Source organism: Haliotis rufescens, unplaced genomic scaffold (assembly GCF_023055435.1).
Source record: "Haliotis rufescens isolate VD_foot unplaced genomic scaffold, xgHalRufe1.0.p SCAF_117, whole genome shotgun sequence".
Taxonomy (NCBI): Eukaryota; Metazoa; Mollusca; class Gastropoda; order Lepetellida; family Haliotidae; genus Haliotis; species Haliotis rufescens.
Window position 1 is genome coordinate 281,640 of NW_025963799.1, and position 23,503 is coordinate 305,142.

A 23,503-nucleotide genomic window follows, 5' to 3' on the forward strand; every position below is an offset into this window, starting at 1 on the left:
ATCCTCTTAGTAATATTCCAGCTATATGGCGGCGGGCTGTAAATAATCAAGTCAAGATATTGTCAGGAACAATACACGCCGACGGTGTACAATGACCCTGGAATCAAAGAGACACGAGCCTTACCATCCGATTTATTACGTCACCTCTCACCACAAACAAAGGGTGCCACTCTCGACCGGAATACCTACAGGTTCTGCTAAGTGAGTGAGTGAGTATGGTTTTACGCCGCTTTAAGCAATGTCCCAGAAATGAACTTCACACATTGTACCCATGTCGGGAATCGAACCCGGTTCTTCGGCGTGACGAGCGAACGCTTTAACCACTAGGCTACCCGACCGACCCTGTTTCTGCTTAGTGACTGAGTGAGTGAGTGAGTTGGGTTTAACGCCGCTTTTAACAGTATTCCAGTTATATCGCGGCGTGTCAGCTAAATGTGGGAGGAAAGCCCGAAGTGATGCAGGTCTCAGACATTTACCACTTCGGTGAAACCCACGAGCACGGGTATGATGCTGACAAACCTAGAAACATAATCGGGGCGAACCGGGATTCGAACCCACAATCATAGGGACGCAACTCTGCACATCGATTCGCGGCGCCTTCGACGACTGGGCCGACTGTGCCCCCGTAAAGGCAAGACTCCGTGCCCCCGTAAAGGCAAGACTCCATGCCCCCCTAAAGGCAAGACTCCATGCCCCCCTTAAGGCAAGACTCCGTGCCCCCCTAAAGGCAAGACTCCGTGCCCCCCTAAAGGCAAGACTCCATGCCCCCCTAAAGGCAAGACTCCATGCCCCCCTAAAGGCAAGACTCCATGCCCCCCTAAAGGCAAGACTCCATGCCCCCCTAAAGGCCAGACTCCATACCCCCCGTGCTGAGTAAATGTGACTAACCAGTGGAGCCCAAGTCTTACCACGTCGTTGTAGATGTGCTTCCTAATCAGGCCGAACAGACTCGCCATGAGCGCCGCGAAGAAGCCGGTCCCGAGGATGGCCAGCAGTGCCTGCCACATCTGGATGGTGGGCTGGATACCCATGGTGCGGGTCAGGTTCGAACTCGCCTTCTGTATCGCCTCACAGTCCATGCTGACTTACTGGTTCTCTCAGCACCTGTAATAATTGCATGGAGGACAGCTTTTAATTCACGGAGTTACAGAGACTTCATAACCTCACACACACCTCACACACACCTCACACACAACCCACAGGCATCTCACACACATTTCTCGCATATCTCACACACAACCCACAGACACCTCACACACCTCACTGGCATCTGACACGCGCCTCACACATCTCTCACACACCTCACACATCTCTCACACCTCATTGGCATCTCACACACACATCACACATCTCACCTCAAACACATCTCTCATACACATCACACACATCTCTCACATGCAGCACACACATACATCCTACACGCCACACTGGCATCTCCGACACGCCTCACACACACACCTCTCACACACACCTCACACATCTCACACACGCCTCACTAGCATCTCACACAGGCCTCACACATACATCACATACATTTCACACACGCATCACACACATCTCACACACATCTCGCCACACACACCTCACACACGCCTCACACACATCTCAAACACATCTCGCCACACACACCTCACACACGCCTCAAACACATCTCGCCACACACACCTCACACACGCATCACACACACCTCACACACGCCTCAAAGACATCTCGCCACACACACCTCACACACGCATCACACACACCTCAAACACGCCTCACACACATCTCGCTAAACACACCTCACACAGGCATCACACACACCTCACACACGCCTCAAACACATCTCGCCACACACGCATCACACACGCCTCACACACATCTCGCCACACACACCTCACACACGCCTCACACACGCCTAAAACACATCTCGCCACAAACACCTCACACACGCCTCACACACGGCTCACACACGCCTCAAACACATCTAGCCACACACACCTTACACACGCCTCACACACACCTCACACACGCCTCACACACATCTCACACACGCCTCACACACGCCTCACACACACCTCACACACGCCTCACACACACCTCATACACACCTCACACACGCCTCAAACACATCTCGCCACACACACCTCACACACGCCTCACACACATCTCGCCACACACACCTCACACAGGCCTCACACAAACCTCACACACGCCTCAAACACATCTAGCCACACACACCTCACACACACACCTCACATACATCTCACACACGCCTGAAACACATCTCGCCACACACACCTCACACACGCCTCACACACATCTCGCCATACACACCTCACACACGCCTCACACACCTCACACACGCCTCACACACGGCTCACACACGCCTCAAACACGTCTAGCCACACACACCTCACACACGCCTCACACACGCCTCACACATACCTCACACACGCCTCACACACACCTCACACACGCCTCACACACACCTCACACACGCCTCACACACACCTCACACACGCCTCAAACACACCTCACACACGCCTCACACACGCCTCACACACCTCACACACGCCTCACACACGCCTCACACACACCTCACACACGCCTCACACACACCTCACACACGCCTCACACACACCTCACACACACCTCAAACACATCTCGCCACACACACCTCACACACGCCTCACACACACTTCACACACACATCAAACACATCTCGCCACACACCTCACACACGCCTCACACACACCTCACACACGCCTCACACACACCTCACAAACGCCTCACCAGCATCTCACACGCCTCACACACGCCTAAAACACATCTCGCCACACACACCTCACACACGCCTCACACACATCTCACACACGCCTCACACACACCTCACAAACGCCTCACCAGCATCTCACACGCCTCACACACGCCTAAAACACATCTCGCCACACACACCTCACACACATCTCGCCACACACACCTCACACACGCCTCACAGGCATCTCACATACATCACACACATTCACTTCATATATTTCTCACACACCACACACATCTCAAAAACACTTGATCTGGATGTACTACCCTGTGTGATCTAGCTGGATATTATCACTTAAAGAGGTATCCTCGGCGTGATATTCCTTGATATCATTTTAAGAGGTATCCCACGCGTGATATTCCTTGATATTACTTAAAGAGGTATCCCCCGAGTGATATTCCTTGATATCATTTTAAGAGGTATCCCCCGTGAGATATTCCTTGATGTCAATTTAAGAGGTATCCCCCGCGTGATATTCCTTGATATCATTTTAAGAGGTATCCCCCGAGTGATATTCCTTGATATCAATTTAAGAGGTATCCCCCGAGTGATATTCCTTGATATCATTTTAAGAGGTATCCCCCGAGTGATATTCCTTGATATCATTTTAAGAGGTATCCCCCGAGTGATATTACTTGATATCACTTAATGAGTTATCCCCCGAGTGATATTCCTTGATATCACTTAAAGAGGTATCCCCGAGTGATATTCCTTGATGCCACTTAATGAGTTATCCCCCGAGTGATATTCCTTGATATCACTTAATGAGTTATCCCCCGCGAGATATTCCTTGATATCACTTAATGAGTTATCCCCCGAGTGATATTCCTTGATATCACTTAAAGAGGTATCCCCCGAGTGATATTCCTTGATATACTTAATGAGGTATCCCCCGAGTGATATTCCTTGATATTACTTAAAGAGGTATCCCCCGAGTGATATTCCTTGATATCATTTTAAGAGGTATCCCCCGAGTGATATTCCTTGATATCATTTTAAGAGGTATCCCCCGAGTGATATTCCTTGATATCATTTTAAGAGGTATCCCCCGAGTGATATTCCTTGATATCACTTAATGAGTTATCCCCCGAGTGATATTCCTTGATATCACTTATAGAGGTATCCCCCGAGTGATATTCCTTGATATCACTTAATGAGTTATCCCCCGAGTGATATTCCTTGATATCACTTAATGAGTTATCCCCCGAGTGATATTCTTTGATATACTTAATGAGGTATCCCCCGAGTATTATTCCTTGATGCCACTTAATGAGTTATCCCCCGAGTGATATTCCTTGATATACTTAAAGATGTATCCCCCGAGTGATATTCCTTGATATTACTTAAAGATGTAAACAGCATACTCACTCACTCGCTCGCCCAAACTCTTGGTTACAGCGGGATATTTTATTAATGTTTCTCAGTAATTGGACTTTATTGTCAACTATGTTCCAGTATACAGACTGTATTTATTGATGTATTGTCCATTACGGGGTTTGGGGCACCAGGGTCTCAGAGATGTATAACTATAAACGACAAACACTTTTCAATAATCATTGGAAATATTCATGGGCTCTTCCCATTGTTGGAAGTTTGTCACCTGGGATAGTGAGTGATTGACAGAGAGAGAAATCTGATATTTATCAGGGATTGACAGTTTGTATATTTGAAAACGCACATTAGCATTTTTGTATTATTTTGCAAAATGACCATAGAAATGAAATAAAGTTGTACTGGGTATTTAGGCATGAGATAATCAAACACAACAATGTAGTCGAACGGGATCCAATCACATTCGATGTGTGTCGAGGTGTACTGCCAATATCGTTTTCTCGCCATTCATGTCGAGTTAAGGATTCCAGTGTGTTTCCGTATACTTATATACTCACATTGCACAGAGGCCCAAGACAAAGTCACCTTGATATGTTTGGTAATAAGAGCATGCTCGATTGTACCTCAGAAGTTATGCAATGTAGGCACCTAAGACTGGAACTACTGGACTATTGCTCGACATAAAGAGAAAGTTGACTGTTGGAGAGTTGCAGCATCACTCAGGCCATACAATCTTATGCATGATCTAACTATGAAACAGACCAGGCGGTCTCACTGGTCTCCTTTATCTCCAGTTCAGGTGTGTAAATCAGTGGGAGGGAATTGACTGTTATTGAAAGATATCGGATCATAGATTTACTCTGCAAAAATGAAACGCAAAATTGATTTTAGATGTAAATTTTACATATATTAATTATCAACAGATGGTAATCGATTGTTCAAAATTTGCATACATCATTCTCATTGACCCAGGTTCCATATGGCATGCAGGGAACAGTAGATCAATATCTTGTATGGCCATTAGAATCCAAAGCTGACTGGCATCGTCGTCCTATTAAAGCAGTCAGATCCCGAATTGTGGCCTAGGGAATGTTCACCCATTCTGCCTGTAGCGCTTGTGCCGACTGTCGAAGTACTGTGGTTGTTGCTGACATGCTCACACTCGTTGATCCAGTGCATCCCTGTCAGGACCTGGATGTTGGGATTCCTCATCCGTGTAACGTTGTGCCGTTGAATTCCCTTGAACTCACACCACATCTGTTCCACCAGTGTTAGGAGATGGTCGCCAACATCATCACACTACCCCCGCCAAATCTGTCCACTTCCTGTATGCAGTTTCGGGCATAACGTTCCCTGTAAACACGACGTCTACCACCCGCACGGCGAATCTTGAAACGTGATAATGAAAAGTGTAATGTCATTCATCAAATGATTGTGAAGATTGCGAAGTTAACATAGTGATACTTGACTCCTTCAATCCTTATTTAATCCAGGCACGCTGCCTTTTTTGATGCAGGTCATCGTATCCCAACTGCGTGGATCGATGTTCATGATGTAAATCAGTGGATTGTCTGGTCCAGACCCGATTATTTACAGATTGCTGAGTGCGATGTAAAACTAAAAACCAAACCAAATCCTCATTTTATCCCGTTCTTTGTCGATGTAATTTATGACATTATCAGCCAATTCTCAGGCCTGACAAAGTATGATTTCGCCATGCTTACCTAGTTTTGGACATGTTTTATACATTTCTAATCAACTTCTATCAATGAGCAACACGTTTCTCCACGAGAGCGTAGTCAGTTTCATCGTCATGGTGTGCACATGCAAACCAGGCGTACACCGTCTCTCCCTGTAACAAACCAGATGTTGGCCCTAGTGTATGCACCACCTACTTGTCTCCGACGCGTTTTGTGAGTTGCTTCAATGTAGCCCGAATAACCAGTCATCTCTGATGTCCATCATCCACGTTGTTTACATTTGATTGGTTCTATTACAGACACGTGTAATAAAGGTAGTACGGTGACAGAAACAAGACATAGGAAGTGGGACTGTCGTTATAGTCACCAAGAACAGCTTGGATACTGACATAGACATAAAAAGTGGGACTGTCGTTATAGTCACCAAAAACAGCTTAGATACAGACATAGACATAGGAAGTGAGACTGTCGTTATAGTCACCAAGAACAGCTTAGATACAGACATAGACATAGAAAGTGGGACTGTCGTTATAGTCACAAAGAACAGCTTAGATACAGACATAGTGAGTGAGTGAGTGAGTATGATTTTACGCCGCTTTTAGCAATATTCCAGCAATATCACGGCGGGGGACACCAGAAATGGGCTTCACACATTGTACCCATGTCGGGAATCGAACCCGGGTCTTCGGCGTGACGAGCGAACGCTTTAACCACTAGGCTACCCGACCGCCCCAGATACAGACATAGACATAGAAAGTGGGACTGTCGTTATAGTCACAAAGAACAGCTTAGATACAGACATAGACATAAAAAGTGGGACTGTCGTTATAGTCACCAAGAACAGCTTAGATACAGACATAGACATAGAAAGTGGGACTGTCGTTATAGTCACAAAGAACAGCTTAGATACAGACATAGACATAGAAAGTGGGACTGTCGTTATAGTCACAAAGAACAGCTTAGATACAGACATAGACATGGGAAGTGGGACTGTCGTTATAGTCACCAAGAACAGCTTAGATACAGACATAGACATAGAAAGTGGGACTGTCGTTATAGTCACAAAGAACAGCTTAGATACAGACATAGACATAGAAAGTGGGACTGTCGTTATAGTCACCAAGAACAGCTTAGATACAGACATAGACATAGGAAGTGGGACTGTCGTTATAGTCACCAAGAACAGCTTGGATACTGACATAGACATAAAAAGTGGGACTGTCGTTATAGTCACAAAGAACAGCTTAGATACAGACATAGACATAGGAAGTGGGACTGTCGTTATAGTCACAAAGAACAGCTTGGATACTGACATAGACATAGAAAGTGGGACTGTCGTTATAGTCACAAAGAACAGCTTAGATACTGACATAGACATAGAAAGTGGGACTGTCGTTATAGTCACCAAGAACAGCTTGGATACAGACATAGACATAAAAAGTGGGACTGTCGTTATAGTCACCAAGAACAGCTTGGATACTGACATAGACATAGAAAGTGGGACTGTCGTTATAGTCACAAAGAACAGCTTAGATACAGACATAGACATAGGAAGTGGGACTGTCGTTATAGTCACAAAGAACAGCTTAGATACAGACATAGACATAGAAAGTGGGACTGTCGTTATAGTCACAAAGAACAGCTTAGATACAGACATAGACATAGGAAGTGGGACTGTCGTTATAGTCACAAAGAACAGCTTAGATACTGACATAGACATAGAAAGTAGGACTGTCGTTATAGTCACAAAGAACAGCTTAGATACAGACATAGACATAGAAAGTGGGACTGTCGTTATAGTCACAAAGAACAGCTTAGATACTGACATAGACATAGAAAGTGGGACTGTCGTTATAGTCACAAAGAACAGCTTAGATACTGACATAGACATAGAAAGTGGGACTGTCGTTATAGTCACAAAGAACAGCTTAGATACAGACATAGACATAGGAAGTGGGACTGTCGTTATAGTCACAAAGAACAGCTTAGATACTGACATAGACATAGAAAGTGGGACTGTCGTTATAGTCACAAAGAACAGCTTAGATACTGACATAGACATAGAAAGTGGGACTGTCGTTATAGTCACCAAGAACAGCTTCGATACTGACATAGACATAAAAAGTGGGACTGTCGTTATAGTCACCAAGAACAGCTTGGATACTGACATAGACATAGAAAGTGGGACTGTCGTTATAGTCACAAAGAACAGCTTAGATACAGACATAGACATAGAAAGTGGGACTGTCGTTATAGTCACCAAGAACAGCTTGGATACTGACATAGACATAAAAAGTGGGACTGTCGTTATAGTCACCAAGAACAGCTTGGATACTGACATAGACATAGAAAGTGGGACTGTCGTTATAGTCACAAAGAACAGCTTAGATACTGACATAGACATAGGAAGTGGGACTGTCGTTATAGTCACCAAGAACAGCTTGGATACAGACATAGACATAAAAAGTGGGACTGTCGTTATAGTCACAAAGAACAGCTTAGATACTGACATAGACATAGAAAGTGGGACTGTCGTTATAGTCACAAAGAACAGCTTAGATACAGACATAGACATAGGAAGTGGGACTGTCGTTATAGTCACAAAGAACAGCTTAGATACTGACATAGACATAGAAAGTGGGACTGTCGTTATAGTCACAAAGAACAGCTTAGATACAGACATAGACATAGGAAGTGGGACTGTCGTTATAGTCACAAAGAACAGCTTAGATACTGACATAGACATAGAAAGTAGGACTGTCGTTATAGTCACAAAGAACAGCTTAGATACAGACATAGACATAGAAAGTGGGACTGTCGTTATAGTCACAAAGAACAGCTTAGATACTGACATAGACATAGAAAGTGGGACTGTCGTTATAGTCACAAAGAACAGCTTAGATACTGACATAGACATAGAAAGTGGGACTGTCGTTATAGTCACAAAGAACAGCTTAGATACTGACATAGACATAGAAAGTGGGACTGTCGTTATAGTCACAAAGAACAGCTTAGATACTGACATAGACATAGAAAGTGGGACTGTCGTTATAGTCACCAAGAATAGCTTAGATACAGACATAGACATAGAAAGTGGGACTGTCGTTATAATCACAAAGAACAGCTTCGATACTGACATAGACATAGGAAGTGGGACTGTCGTTATAGTCACAAAGAACAGCTTAGATACAGACATAGACATAGAAAGTGGGACTGTCGTTATAGTCACCAAGAACAGCTTAGATACAGACATAGACATAGAAAGTGGGACTGTCGTTATAGTCACAAAGAACAGCTTAGATACAGACATAGACATAGAAAGTGGGACTGTCGTTATAGTCACAAAGAACAGCTTAGATACAGACATAGACATAGAAAGTGGGACTGTCGTTATAGTCACCAAGAACAGCTTAGATACAGACATAGACATAGAAAGTGGGACTGTCGTTATAGTCACCAAGAACAGCTTAGATACAGCTGCTCTAAATGACATTACAGATACAATTGCATCACTTACAACATCCGGTGCATCCAAAGAGGAGGTAAATATTCATATGAGTGACATGAACACACTATTTATTGATACAGCCACAAGAACATTCGGCCTTGACCCTGCACGACCTCCGAGCCCAGGGAAACCAAAACGCATGCAAATTGCCTTTGGTTTGGAAAGGAATGTAAGTTTGCACGTGGTAAATATCGTCAGTCACGCACTGAATTTAGAAAGCGTTCTTCGATCCAAAACAAAATGAATTTATTACACAATCAAAACATGCCGGTATGCACATAAATATATCATAAAAAAAATTCGATAATTTAGCAAATAATGATTCTCAGTTATTCTGGAAATTATTAAAATCGAATGAACTGATGAGGACTGAAACATTGCCATCCACAGAAGATTTCTATGATTATTTTCGCCATTGAATGAATGTGACGATGAGGAAGATATTATAGAGGACGAGTCACTGGCTGCAGCCACTGCTGTAGAGGGAGATTGTAGACTCAGTATATCATTCTATAAACCAGGAATCATCAAGGCCATCTGTGATCTCTACATCATTAAGCATGTGGTGTTGCGGTGCTGATTACATCATCAATATTTATGTTAACAATACGTCCGAAGTCATGATCTATTTCTTTGTAGCTAATGTTATCTCCGAGAGTGGTAATGTGCCTGATATCTGTTGACAAGGCAACATTTACCCTATTCATTAATATAAAGGTGTCAACAAAAATTCTGCGAATTATCGATGAATTTGTCTCATTAGCTGTGTTTGGAAACAGTTCACATGTGTACGATGTACTCGATGTACTCGTCTATCAGAGTTGTGTAATATTCAACCATGGACCGTATCTTTACAATACGAAGCCTAACGGAAATTCTTAAGTGTAGAAAAAAAGTATTTCTCTGAAACATAATGTAGATCAGGCGAATAAGGCGATGTTCTTTGTACTGCAAAAAAGCAGTGATGCTATGGCTATACCCATACTTACTGATGGGTGTCAGGTGTAGGGCTATACCCATACTTACTGATGGGTGTCAGGTGTAGGGCTATACCCATACTTACTGATGGGTGTCAGGTGTAGGGCTATACCCATACTTACTGATGGGTGTCAGGTGTAGGGCTATACCCATACTTACTGATGGGTGTCAGGTGTAGGGCTATACCGATACTTACTGATGGGTGTCAGGTGTAGGGCTATACCCATACTTACTGATGGGTGTCAGGTGTAGGGCTATACCCATACAAAAGTGTTCATCTCAAAATTTTAAGAAAACTTCTCTGCGTAAAGGTCAGTATACCGAAATGTATGTTCTGTGGGGAACTAGGACGAAAGCCCTAAGGGTCACTATTTATACACGTATATTACATTTTGGGCTCGTTTAGTAACTGGCAAAAGTACCCAACTGTCGTGTAATAAATACAGACTACTATTCCGTGAATATGTTACAATGCACAAACATAAATGGATATCTTGTGTAAAATATGGCTGCACTTATTATTTGCTGAATGAGTTCAGTCCTGAATTGTTTCATAGGCATTACTTTGAAGCTGACGGATGAGATAATTCATGGATAACAACTTTTGTATTAACTGTAAAGGCGACGTTTCGGTACAGATCGGGCTTGCTTGACCTAGATATAAGGGTCTATACCGAAACGTCGCCTTTACAGTAAATAAAGAAATAAGTCGCCTGTTACAATTTAAACTCTGTTAAACTCCTTCTGTATGTACGTCCCGCCATGTTCTATCCATCTAGTTATGGCCATGGTGAACGTCAAATGGCGTTATTCGCACCCTGAAATGCAATAGTGAGTGAGTGAGTGAGTTTGGTTTAACGCCGCTTTTAACAATATGACAGTTCATGGCATCTCACGGCGTGTCAGCTTAATGTGGGAGGACAGCCCGAAGTGATGCAGGACTCACACGTTTACCACTTCGGTGAAACCCACGAGCACGGGTATGATGCTGACAAACCTAGAAACATAATCGGGGCGAACCGGGATTCAAACCCACAATCATAGGTTTCTTGCATGCCCAAGGGACGCAACTCTGCCCAGAGACTTTCGGCGCCTTAGACGACTGGGCCACCCGTGCCCCCTTGAAATGTAAAAAGTTATGTTTTGTCGATAGTCAATCCACAAAGGCTACATGGGATTTGACATGGTTGGTCTTCAAAAAGTTTTGTGTAGTATGTTTAAGCTATTAAGTTCAGGATCAGTTATTAAACTAGGACAAATATTGCATTGTGTGTGCCACATGAAGACATACAGCATGGAGATCGGTTCGAAAGACAATACTGAACATTTACTATGAGCATGTGTCTATGAATAACCATCAAACAGGTGTTCGTGAATAGGTGAACGTATCCTGGCACGTCACAAACACATGCAGAGGCAAGTCAATTGTTCACCGAAACAAACACGGGAACCGATGGTACAAGCGACAAAAGGGAATGATCGGACATCATTTGTGTCACTGATGCGTCAAATGTGGGGCGGACATGCACGCAACACATACCTGTCAACCTTGGATGCAATGCACTGCCTTTAAACATGAATATTGTCATAATTTGCCTTTGAAAGAGAAAACGTCAAGCATGTGCCAATCTCGCATCAGACACGTGCGCGAAATGTTCACGTCTCACGTTAGGCTTAACATAGGCATATGATAGAAAGAATACAGAAAATCTCACCTTTGTAACATTGTTAGGCCAAGATTGTCAGAAAACAATTTGACAAACGTCTTCTGAACAATGTTTTATCGCAATGCAGGACAACAAACGCATCCCTGTTTCTGCACACTGTGTGAGGGGCGGGTGCTGCTGGTAGGGCAGGCCATGCTTCCCCTTCGCGAACACCTGGTGTCATCACTGATTTTCATTGATCCATTCATATAACATTCATCGCTAATTTGCCCTCTCTGCCAATGGATTCTGTTTTGTTGGTTAATCGAGGCTGTTTGTTCTCTTGCGTGGGCGTGTAATATATTGGATTTAATTCAGAGTTATGAAATCAGATCAAATAGATTTGCACTGGTTTTGTGTTACATGTGGATATCAAAATAACAAGTGCCAGTGCTGAATGTCTACCACACCAAGTATACGTCATATTCAATATTGAGAATGTAATGTTGGAATTAGAATCAATGGCATTTGTATCAGCGATATTGACCACTAATAAATGTGATCAAAATTATTCTCGTTGGATATGTCCTGACATCCAAAGATCACTTCGTATGCACGTTATGTTAATCAGGATTTGCATTGCCAAACGTGCACCGCCATGACAACGTGAAGGTCAAACAATGAGGTCTTCTGTATACCAGCTGATGGCAGAGACCATATATCTGCTGATGGCGACGGATAGCGAGGAAGGGCGTTATTGATTCATGTTTGGGTTTAAGAACCAGAAACGTGAATCGGAAACATGCAGTCCGACATTTAATGAATAATTTGATGTCAGTATGATAAAGGTGTCTTTTGCTTCTCTGTTGATCGATCAATTGTACAGAAAATACAGGTAATATTGATTATTCTAAACTGATTAAAATACAACGTGAAAATAAACATTATGTAAAACCAATATGAAAACTGATGACGGAGACATCAAGACTACACCGAGGACTGTGACAATATGTCACGTGAACATGTCACGCAGGAAACCAATACTGTGCTGGGGCGACTTCTGTAAAACGCGCGCAGAATATTATATGCAGAAACGTGACCTGTGTAACGTGACCTTTGCTTTGTCACAATCTTCTAGCTATAACACTACTTTTAATTCTTGAGTCTACGTTTTATTTTAAAGGAGATATACGAATGTTCACCTTATATCATAGAAGAAAATTACAAAACCCCTAGTGCTGCACTTGGGTGAATTAGATGCGTCAAGAACGTTCTGTTAAATCATTGTCGTCCATGTCAGTGGCTAACTGGCACTATTACAATGTAAGCGAGTACAGCAGAAAGCGTTGATACATTTTTATATTAAAAGACACGGTTGTAATACCCCGTTCACATGCACAACATTTACTAACGTAAGTAATTTTACACATGTGTAACTATACATACGTGCGTATATGTAAATTGACTATCAACTTAGGTGTGTAAATAAAGTATGTAAATTGTTTAAGGCACACATATTCGTCAGTCTGTTCACGGCTTCACCACAAAACAGGTTGTTTTCCAAAGTTTAACGAGAAGAGAGTTATTTCACCGAAAATCTTCGCGTGAAGCAACATGTGTTTGTCTCAATTTGTACACAAAGTTTTGACTCCTTGAAACCAAAAGAAAACACCGTCCGCTCAACTCTGTATATACTCATAAAAGTTGGCAACTGTTGATAATTTGTTTGGTGTTGACAAAAGAACAGATATTAATTAGATCATCCTCTTGCGTTGACATAAATGTTCACATTGCAACATATACACACAGTGCAAAATTTGCTCATGTATACTCATGTATGTATTTCTACAAATGTTTGCACATATACACGCATATGTATAGAGGCGCATGTGAATTGGGTATTTATCATCCAAATTCATTCTTCCATCCAGCTAACTGGCTCCACTCGTAGAGAGATTTATGACATCATTTAAGGATTGACTGTGTATTCTTTTCGGTTCATTGAGGTATGAATCGAAAAACCGATGTGCAAACTGTATGAATCCGCGCAGATTGATAAACTATCCAGGTGTAGGAATACATACTGTGGCGTGACATGAATCAGGTGATCGTTTAATTTATGCACATAACTTGACACGCCTACACTGTCAGTAGCCAATCAACGGAGAGCAGGAACAAAACAATGTTCATTGGACCTGTTAATTAAGGCAAGAGGCGAAAAGAACTGCAACAGTCAGACGAGTAACGCACCGGAAGAAATATGTCCGGGAGAAGGCGGCTGTTTCAAATTACATGGTCAGCTTCCCTGATTACGGTACAACACAGTTGGAAAATGCTAATTAGAAATGAAACCCGAAGACATGAAAGTTGAACCGAGGCTAGCGGGACAAAAACAGGCGAGCGAGCCTGCACGTTTGCTGTTTCATTAATCCTCGGCCTTCGTTATCAAAGGGTTGTATATATGTTTATTCATGTATGGGAGGCCATAGGCCCATGTACCTTTCAGTTATATATAGTAACACACAACTGAGGCAATGTACATTGAAAACAATACTAAGGGTACAATATTAGGTCTTTATTCCCTAATAATAGAGCTTCCTTCTCATACTTAGCTACATTTCTGAGTATACAGTCATTTCTCTATTTCTGAAAGCTGTAACATAATATTCCATATCCAATAATATCTTGACATGTGAATTATACCTTAATTTACAAGACTCGTAGATTTTCATCTGTATACTCTGTTTGTTACAATCCAACAAACGCTGTCTAAACAACTGCAAGAAACACTTAACATCACCAATATTCTGTTCGTGCCACACATAACCAAATCCATAAATGTTGAGTAAATATTTAACATGAGTTGCCCAAGTAATTCTACCACATTCATCCAGCTTCTTCGTTAACAAATAACACTGTCAGGGATATCTAACTTTCATAATTCACTCTAATAAGTTTACATCAGTATTTAACACACTTTTTTTTTTCTTTTTTTTTTTATTCAGTCATATACACAGGATACATAAGCACTCGGAAAACAATACAGCTTTATGAATACAGGTACTCCTCAAAAGGATATGGTACAGAGGAGGCCTAAGGCATAATCCACATCATGGTACAGATGAAGGCATAATCCACATCATGGTACAGATGAAGGCATATTTATGTATACAATTAAGAAGATGCGGTATTTATGGTACATCAAATTATTTTGCAAACATCAAGTGAATAAGTTATTTTGCAGTTTGAGTAAACAAAGCCCATTTTCTATTAAAGGCAGAGAAGTCGTTATTTCTACGTGCAATATGATATTCAACGTCATATATACTTCTTATTGTGTTCTTAAAAGCAACAAAGTCAACATTTTCATTCTTAATACACTGGACAAAGATAAATCTTTTAGCAGCTACAATCAAATGGTTAATTAATACATCAGAGGTACCAAAGAGGAGCTCGTTGTCAGTTATAAGGATTTTTCTATGCAAGATATGAGTCAAGTAAATACAGAAATCTGACCAAAAATTCTTAACAACATGACATTCGATATAAACATGAAAAATATTTTCTTTGTGAGTATGACACATAGAACACTTATCGTTATCAATGAGTTTCATTCTTAATAACTCACGTTTAGTAAATATTACTTTATGAATAAATCTAAACTGGAAATCCCTGAGTTTTGTGTCCCTTAACCAATGGCAATATACACTGAATATTTGATTCCATGGAAAAGAGCATCCCAGCTGATTTTCCCATTTCAAACCAGATTTAGGGAGAGGGAGGGAATTCCCTATCAGTTTATTATAAAACACTTTTGTTCCTTTAATAGAACGTGTAAGATCATAAATCCAAGGAGATACTGTGAGATTGGAAGAGGAATGTAGATTTTTATCAATATTTTGTCTCCAACTTCTTGGAATATTAAAAAACATACGGTTATAGTCGAGAAAAGTTCCTTTAAGATCATAAAGTTGTTGTAAACGTGGGAAAGGGATCCATCCGTTTTCATCATACAAGTCTTTTATCGTAACTATACCTTTTTTAAACCAGTCATTAAAAATTAATTGCTTTTTCTAAGTCTTCAAAGTCATATGAATGCATAAAGTCACTCCAGGCTATAAGGGTATCTTTCCAGAACGGAGTTACAATTTCCCAATTCTTGTGCAAACTGGCACCTAAAGTGTAGATATGAGCCAGCTGAAAACTAGGAAGGTCATAATTAATGTTTTTTTCACAATATCTTTTTAAACATGAAATTTTTAAAGATGATATAAATTTGGGTATATCAGTCATTTTCAATCCACCTTGACTATAATTCCTTTTCAAATAATCCCTCTTAATCTTATCTCTTTTGCCACTCCAAATAAAGTTAAAAAGAATTCTATTCAATTGATCAATAAAAGCTTTTGATGGATTTGGGAGAGCGGAAAAATATGTACAAGGGTAGAGAGAATTAAGGTCTTAACAACTGTTATTTTACCCATCAAAGTCAAATTACGTTTTTTCCATTTGCTTATAATACCATAGATATTATCAAGGCGTTTTTTAGTGTTGATTACCCAAAGGTCTTTTAAGTCAACATTAAAACATATGCCCAAAACTTCAAAGTTGCCATCATGCCAATCTAGCTTTAAGTTAGGACAAAATCGGACTTTACTACCAGCCATACTGCCTATCCATATTGCTTTGGTTTTTTCAAAGTTCATTTTTAATCCTGAGATTGTATTTAACACACTTCATATGATAATCCACATGCAAACCATATCTTCCACATTCAGTTAATATTGCTGTACTTGATACATATTTACCAACTCATAAAACAAATTTAGAAAACTTAGTATGAAAAGTTTCGATAATTTGACTACCTTTGCAACCCCAGATCTCAGCACCATTAAGAAGAATGGGCTTTATCTTAATATCAAACAATTTAAATAAAATGTTAACTGGCATATTTACATAGTGAAACTGCAATTGTTTAATAGCAAACAAAGCCTTCTATACAGTTTTGGAGTCGGTTAGATACTTCTATCGAAGTTGCATTGGATATATCTAGTAAAATGGTGATTGTCGGTGATTTAAATGAAAATTTATTATCTAACAGGAAAAACTACATAAACGAAATTTTACACAGAAAAAATTTAAGGAATGTAATTAATGAGCCCACCAGAGTCACTTCTAAATCTAGCACACTTTTAGATCCAATCATTGTTAGTGAAGATGTTGATGTAAAGGTCAGTGGTGTGATCGACTTCGATAGTTCAATATCTGATCACAGAGGTACTTATATGGAAATGGACACACAAATATGCACCAAGATAGCTTATAAACGCAAGGTTTTATGTTATAACAAAGGAGACTTTGTTAAATTGAATGATCTCATAAACACTACCAATTGGTCTGTATTATTTAATGAATGTACAAATGTTGATGATATGTGTGAAGTGTTGTATGAAAGATTGAATGATTTTGTAACACAATGTATTCCATCTAAAATTGTCACTATTCGACCAAATGACAAACCATGGTTTGATTCACATTTAAGAAAGGAGTGTAGGATACGTAATAGGTTACGAAAGAAATCAAAAAGAAGTAATAAGGAGACAGATATTATAGCATACAAAAAACAACGCAATAAAGTCAACAACATGAAAAGTTATGCGAAAGAAAAGTTCTATTCTAACATCGATGAATTTCTTTCGGAACTATATATAGTAAATAAACAATCATATTGGAAATTACTAAGATATGTCGTCAAAAATTCTGGGACATCTACGAGCATCCCCCCGTTGAGGAAACAAGACACCGATGACTGTCCCACTATATTTTCAGATTTAGAAAAATCAGAGAGATTAAATGAATATTTCCAATCCATATCTACCCTTACAGAAGAACGGGAAGAATTACCAGATTTCAATCAACGCACTAAGAGTATTTTTGACAAATTAACTGTCTCAGAAAAGGAAATATCTGACGTTATAAAATGTCTTCAAATTAACAAGGCATCTGGTCCGGACAGAATAAGTAACAACCTATTAAAGAAAACAGTAAACAGCATTAGTATTGTTTTATGTATGTTATTCAATCATTCATTGGCTTTAAATGCATATCCAACAGAATGGAAAAGAGCGCATGTCATGCCATTGTATAAGAAAGGAGATCATTCAGTTGTGACAAATTACAGACCAATATCACTCATTAGTTGTATTGGTAAAGTATTTGAAAGAGTTGTATTTAAGCTTCTTTATAACTACTTTCATGACAATAAATTGTTATATAAATACCAGTCGGGCTTTCAATTAATTGAATTGTATAATCAAATTTGTATATCTTTAGATAATAGAGAAAAATATTGCATGGTTTTTTGCGATGTGTCAAAAGCATTTGATCGTGTCTGGCATAGAGGGCTTATGTACAAATTAGAAATGTATGGTATAAAAGGGAATTTACTTGAATGGCTGTCCAGTTACATAAGCAATCGTACTCAATCAGTGTTTGTAAGCGGGGCTCTATCCAAGCCAAGGATTTTGAAGGCTGGCGTTCCACAGGGGTCGGTGTTAGGTCCCTTTTTATTCATTGTGTTTGTTAACGACATTGCTGATGAATTAGATTGCATAACAAGACTCTTTGCTGACGATACAGCACTCGGCTTTTCTTCACCAGACAATCAACTTGTTGAATCAACTCTAAATTTAAATCTGAGCAAGCTGTGTAACTGGGCAAAACGCTGGTTAATTAAATACAACCCAGATAAAACAGAAGCGGTTATATTTTCCTTAAAAGATGAATCAGACCTCATTCCCTTGTACTTTGATGAATGTAAAGTTAAGAATGTTCAAAATCATAAACATTTGGGTATAACGTTTGCATCGGAAAATGGTCCTGTCACGTAGATAATATAATTAAGTCAACATCAAAAATGATAAATTCAATGAGAAAATTAAAATTCATATTGAACAGAAATACACTAAATAAAGTATATACAATCTTCATAAGACCCCATTTCGAATATGCGTGTGAAGTGTGGGATGGGTGTAATATAGAATTATCAACTCAGTTAGAAAATCTCCAACTAGAAGCTGCCAGAGTAGTTACTGGGCTCCCAAAGTATACTTCGCACACACATCTGTATTATGAAACAGGATGGGAAACGTTAATAGAACGAAGAAGGAAACGCAAGCTATGTTTGTTCTACCAAATACAAAGTAATATTGCCCCAACTTACCTTAAAGACATTGTACCAACCACTGTAGGTTCAAATATATCATATAATTTAAGAAATTCAGACAATATTGGGATTCCATATACTAGATTAAAACACTCAACGTGTTCTTTTATTCCATCAACTGTAAGGTTATGGAACACTATTCCTGCAGCAGGTAGAAATTGTACATCTACATCCCAATTCAAGACATACATACAAAAAGAGCAAGTCATTGCACCTCCATATTTTTCCTATGGTGTTAGAAAGTTGAATATTTATCATACTCGATTAAGATACATGAAAAGCCAGTTAAATTATGATTTATACAGAATAGAGGTAAAATGTGATCCAATATGTCAATGTGGTGATCCATGTGAAAACGCATATCATTATTTATTAAAGTGTCCATTGTACGTCCACCAAAGAAAAACTATGTTAATAATAATTCGGGACATTTTACAGAACGCCGTGAACAAAAATGCTAAATTAGATTTAAATTTGATGTTAAACGGAAATGAATGTTTGTCCATTATCGAAAATCAACACATCTTTAAAGCAGTGCAAATGTTTATAAGTCATACAAAGAGATTTGGGTAACACTTTAATGTACATATACTAGTCTCTCTCTTTTGTACATTTCTTGTTATCTTTACACTCATCTTCTTTTCTGTTTTTCTTGTATATGATTTACTGTACAAGCTTTGTAAATACCATGGAGAGGGAGTCCTAAGTTGGATAACTTGTTCCCAATCCATTTCAATCTGAATAAAATATGTTTAAATCAATCAACAAAGCCTTATTGACTTTTATCTTGAGGGTATTAATGCATTGAGTCCAAGACAATCTATTTGAAAACAGAACACCCAGATAACTAGAGTACTAACATTGATACGTTTATCATTCAAAAACCATCGTTCGTCATACCTTAAAGTACCACCTCTTCTGAAAACAAAAATTTCGGTTTTAGACATGTTAATTTCAAGTCCCCACATTTTACAAAAATTGGATAAAATATCAATCTTTCTTTGTAGACCTATTACTGTGTCATCGAAAATACACAAATCATCTGCATATAGTAAAAGTAATATGTCTTTAAACTCCTCTCCAATAAAAATTCCTCGCAAATCACTACTTTCTATCATAGACTGTAATTCAAGGATAAACATCGTGAACAGAAACGGGCTCAACACGCAGCCCTGTCGAACACCACGCAGTGATTCGAAATAATCTAAAAGAGAGTTATTTGATGTCCTGACAGCACACTGAATCTTAGAGTATAGATCCTTCAAAACAACCAATAAACGACTGGTATTCCATTATTCATTATTGAATACCACAAGAGCTTTCGGTTAATCGAATCGAACGCTTTACGGAAATCAACAAACAAACAATAAAGTCTTCCCCGACGTTTAGAGATATATTTTTGAGCTAAACACTGTAATGTAAGTATATTATCAATTCTACTGTATCCGCTTCAAAATCCTGCCTGAGCTTCCGGAATTGCATCATAAACGTCCGCAAAAGTCTTGAGTCTATCATTTAATATTGTTGTCATCAACTTTCCAAATACATCCATCAGCGTTATTCCTCTATAATTATTGACATCATTTATATCATCTTTCTTATGCAGAGGAACTACTATACCCTTTGCCCACTCGTAAGGGAATACACCACTATGAATAATCCTATTAAAAACTATAGTTAAGTATGGTATGATTGAAGTGCTGCAACATTTCACCATATCGGGACGACTTCCATCCGGTCCAGCCGAGTTACCCAGTTTCAAGTTATGTACAGCTGATGATATTCCTTCTTCAGTTATATCAGCATTAAGGGGATTATTCATAACATCATCATTACAGTAATTGCACTCATTAATATCATGGCTGTTCATAAAAGTTTCTGCCTCATCCAGATTGTCCCCATCCACAGGTATATCAGTTAAATTAAACACAGGCTGGAAATATTCGGTCCACTGCATATTGCTAATACCTGGGTTCCCTGTCACGGACGGTGAAGAAATAATATTGTTGACGCGTCTCCATAAGGACTTACAATTTTGGCTATTATTTACCAAATCATTTATACAATGTTCATCATTCTTCAATCTCTTTTGTCTACACAGCTCTCTATATTTATTCTTAATTACAAAATAAATATTCCTACAAAAGTTCCTTACTATATTCCGATTCTGAATAAATTATTTTTAATTTCATACCCTCATCATCGTACCAATTCTTACTATCCTTAGTCCGGCAAACAGCATTATATTTCTTTTTTAAAAGACCACAAGACTCAGCACAAATATGAAATACATCAACTAATGTTTCCACCACAGACTCGATATTAAGTGGAACCTGATCTCTGTCACTGTATAATACATAAGGTGATAACATATCAGCTACAGACTGCCGAAAAGTTTCAATAACAGCGTCCTTCTTAGTATATCTGATGATGTATTATTTTCCTCGTTTTCTGCCCCGTTCTCCGTTGCACTGTGGTCAGTATGTACTTGAAATGACATAACAATTGGAAAATGATCAGACTCACACCGTGCACGTACAGTAAAGTCGATATCTCTGGTAAATAAGTCACTTGAACATACACAGTAATCAACAAAACCTGCTCCGTCTCCTTTAAAACAAGTAAAGCTACCCTCTGTATCATCCGAACATCGCCCATTCAACAAGGGCAGTTTGGACAATGAATATGCATGAAAGTCGCTAAATGTCCTGTGCATGACGATACACGTGAGCAGAAAGGGAATTCCCTCGACTGTAATATTTCGATTCCCCGACATTCCGAAGTAATAAAAGAAGTGCGCCTCGGTGGGCGTGGCTTACATTTTTACATTCATTGGGAAATGAATGCAATAACACGTGACCAATTCAGCTAATCAGAATACAGGAATTTCAATTAACACAACGAAAATGTAATTATTCGATAATGACATCTTGGTAACCGATGACGTCACAATGGTCGGCAAGGCATTGTGAAGTTATTTCTTTGCTCTCACTCAAAACTGTGGAATCCAGTTTTGGGTGATCAATCACTTCGTCCTGTCAGTGGAACAGGGGCACTATTACAACGTACGCGCCTGTAAACAATGACACGTAGTCTTATAATGTCCGCTCAGGAGAACGCAGATTCGGGAGTGCGACACAGCCTACACTGACAGTGCCCGTCACTCAAGTTGGCATGGTTTAAAAAGACGGGTTTTCTTCACTCAATTCCGATGTCAATGCTTAATGTAGACGCTTAAAAATCGTCGAAAAACCATCGTGAAAACGTCCAAGCACCAGATGTGGGAAACACGGCTTCCTCGCGGTGTCATGGAAGCACATGTCATACTGCATCGGAATACTGCGTGGGCGTTCCGGCCTGTCCTGGTGCGTTCTGGCACGTTCTGGCACATTCCGGCCTGTCCTGGTGCGTTCTGGCACGTTCCGGCCTGTCCTTGTGCGTTCTGGCACGTTCTGGCACATTTTCTATGCTCCTAAATACTTAAATGATCTTATTTTGGTGATGTAGAGGCATCTGTTCAACCTGATTGATTTTTTATCTGCGCATAAATATGCTTCTGTGTCACATGTTTCTCTATAGAAAATCTGTAAATCCTTCTGCATCACGTATCACTGCAGACTATCTGTAAATCCTTCTGCATCACGTATCACTGCAGACTATCTGTAAATCCTTCTGTATCACGTTTCACTGCAGACTATCTGTAAATCCTTCTGTATCACTTTTCATTCCAGACAATCTGTAAATCCTTCTGCATCACGTATCACTGCAGACAATCTGTAAATCCTTCTGTATCACGTTTCATTCCAGACTATCTGTAACTCCTTCTGTATCACGTTTCACTCCATACAATATGTAAATCCTTCTGTATCACGTTTCACTGCAGACTATCTGTAAATTCCTTCTGCATCACGTATCACTGCAGACAATCTGTAAATCCTTCTGTATCACGTTTCATTCCAGACTATCTGTAACTCCTTCTGTATCACGTTTCACTCCATACAATATGTAAATCCTTCTGTATCACGTTTCATTCCAGACTATCTGTAAATCCTTCTGTATTACGTTTCACTCCAGACAATCTGTAAATACTTCTGTATCGCGTTTCACTGCAGACTAACTGTAAATCCTTCTGTATCAAGTATTACTCCAGACAATCTGTAAATCCTTCTGTATCACGTTTCACTGCAGACAATCTGTAAATCCTTCTGTATCGCGTTTCACTGCAGACTATCTGTAAATCCTTCTGTATCAAGTATCACTGCAGACAATCTGTAAATCCTTCTGTATCACGTTTCACTGCAAACAATCTGTAAA

General features: G+C 39.9%; 1 protein-coding gene across 1 annotated transcript in view; it reads right to left on the reverse strand.

Moving 5' to 3' along the window:
• The window catches only part of LOC124127675 (urea-proton symporter DUR3-like), a 130,798-nt gene that overhangs the window by 96,425 nt on the left and 10,870 nt on the right, over positions 1-23,503 (reverse strand). The window contains exon 2 of the mRNA XM_048393191.1: positions 909-1,104. Within this exon, the coding sequence (XP_048249148.1) occupies positions 909-1,079 (171 nt within the window). The 5' untranslated portion in view covers positions 1,080-1,104. The remainder of the gene's footprint in view (positions 1-908; positions 1,105-23,503) is intronic.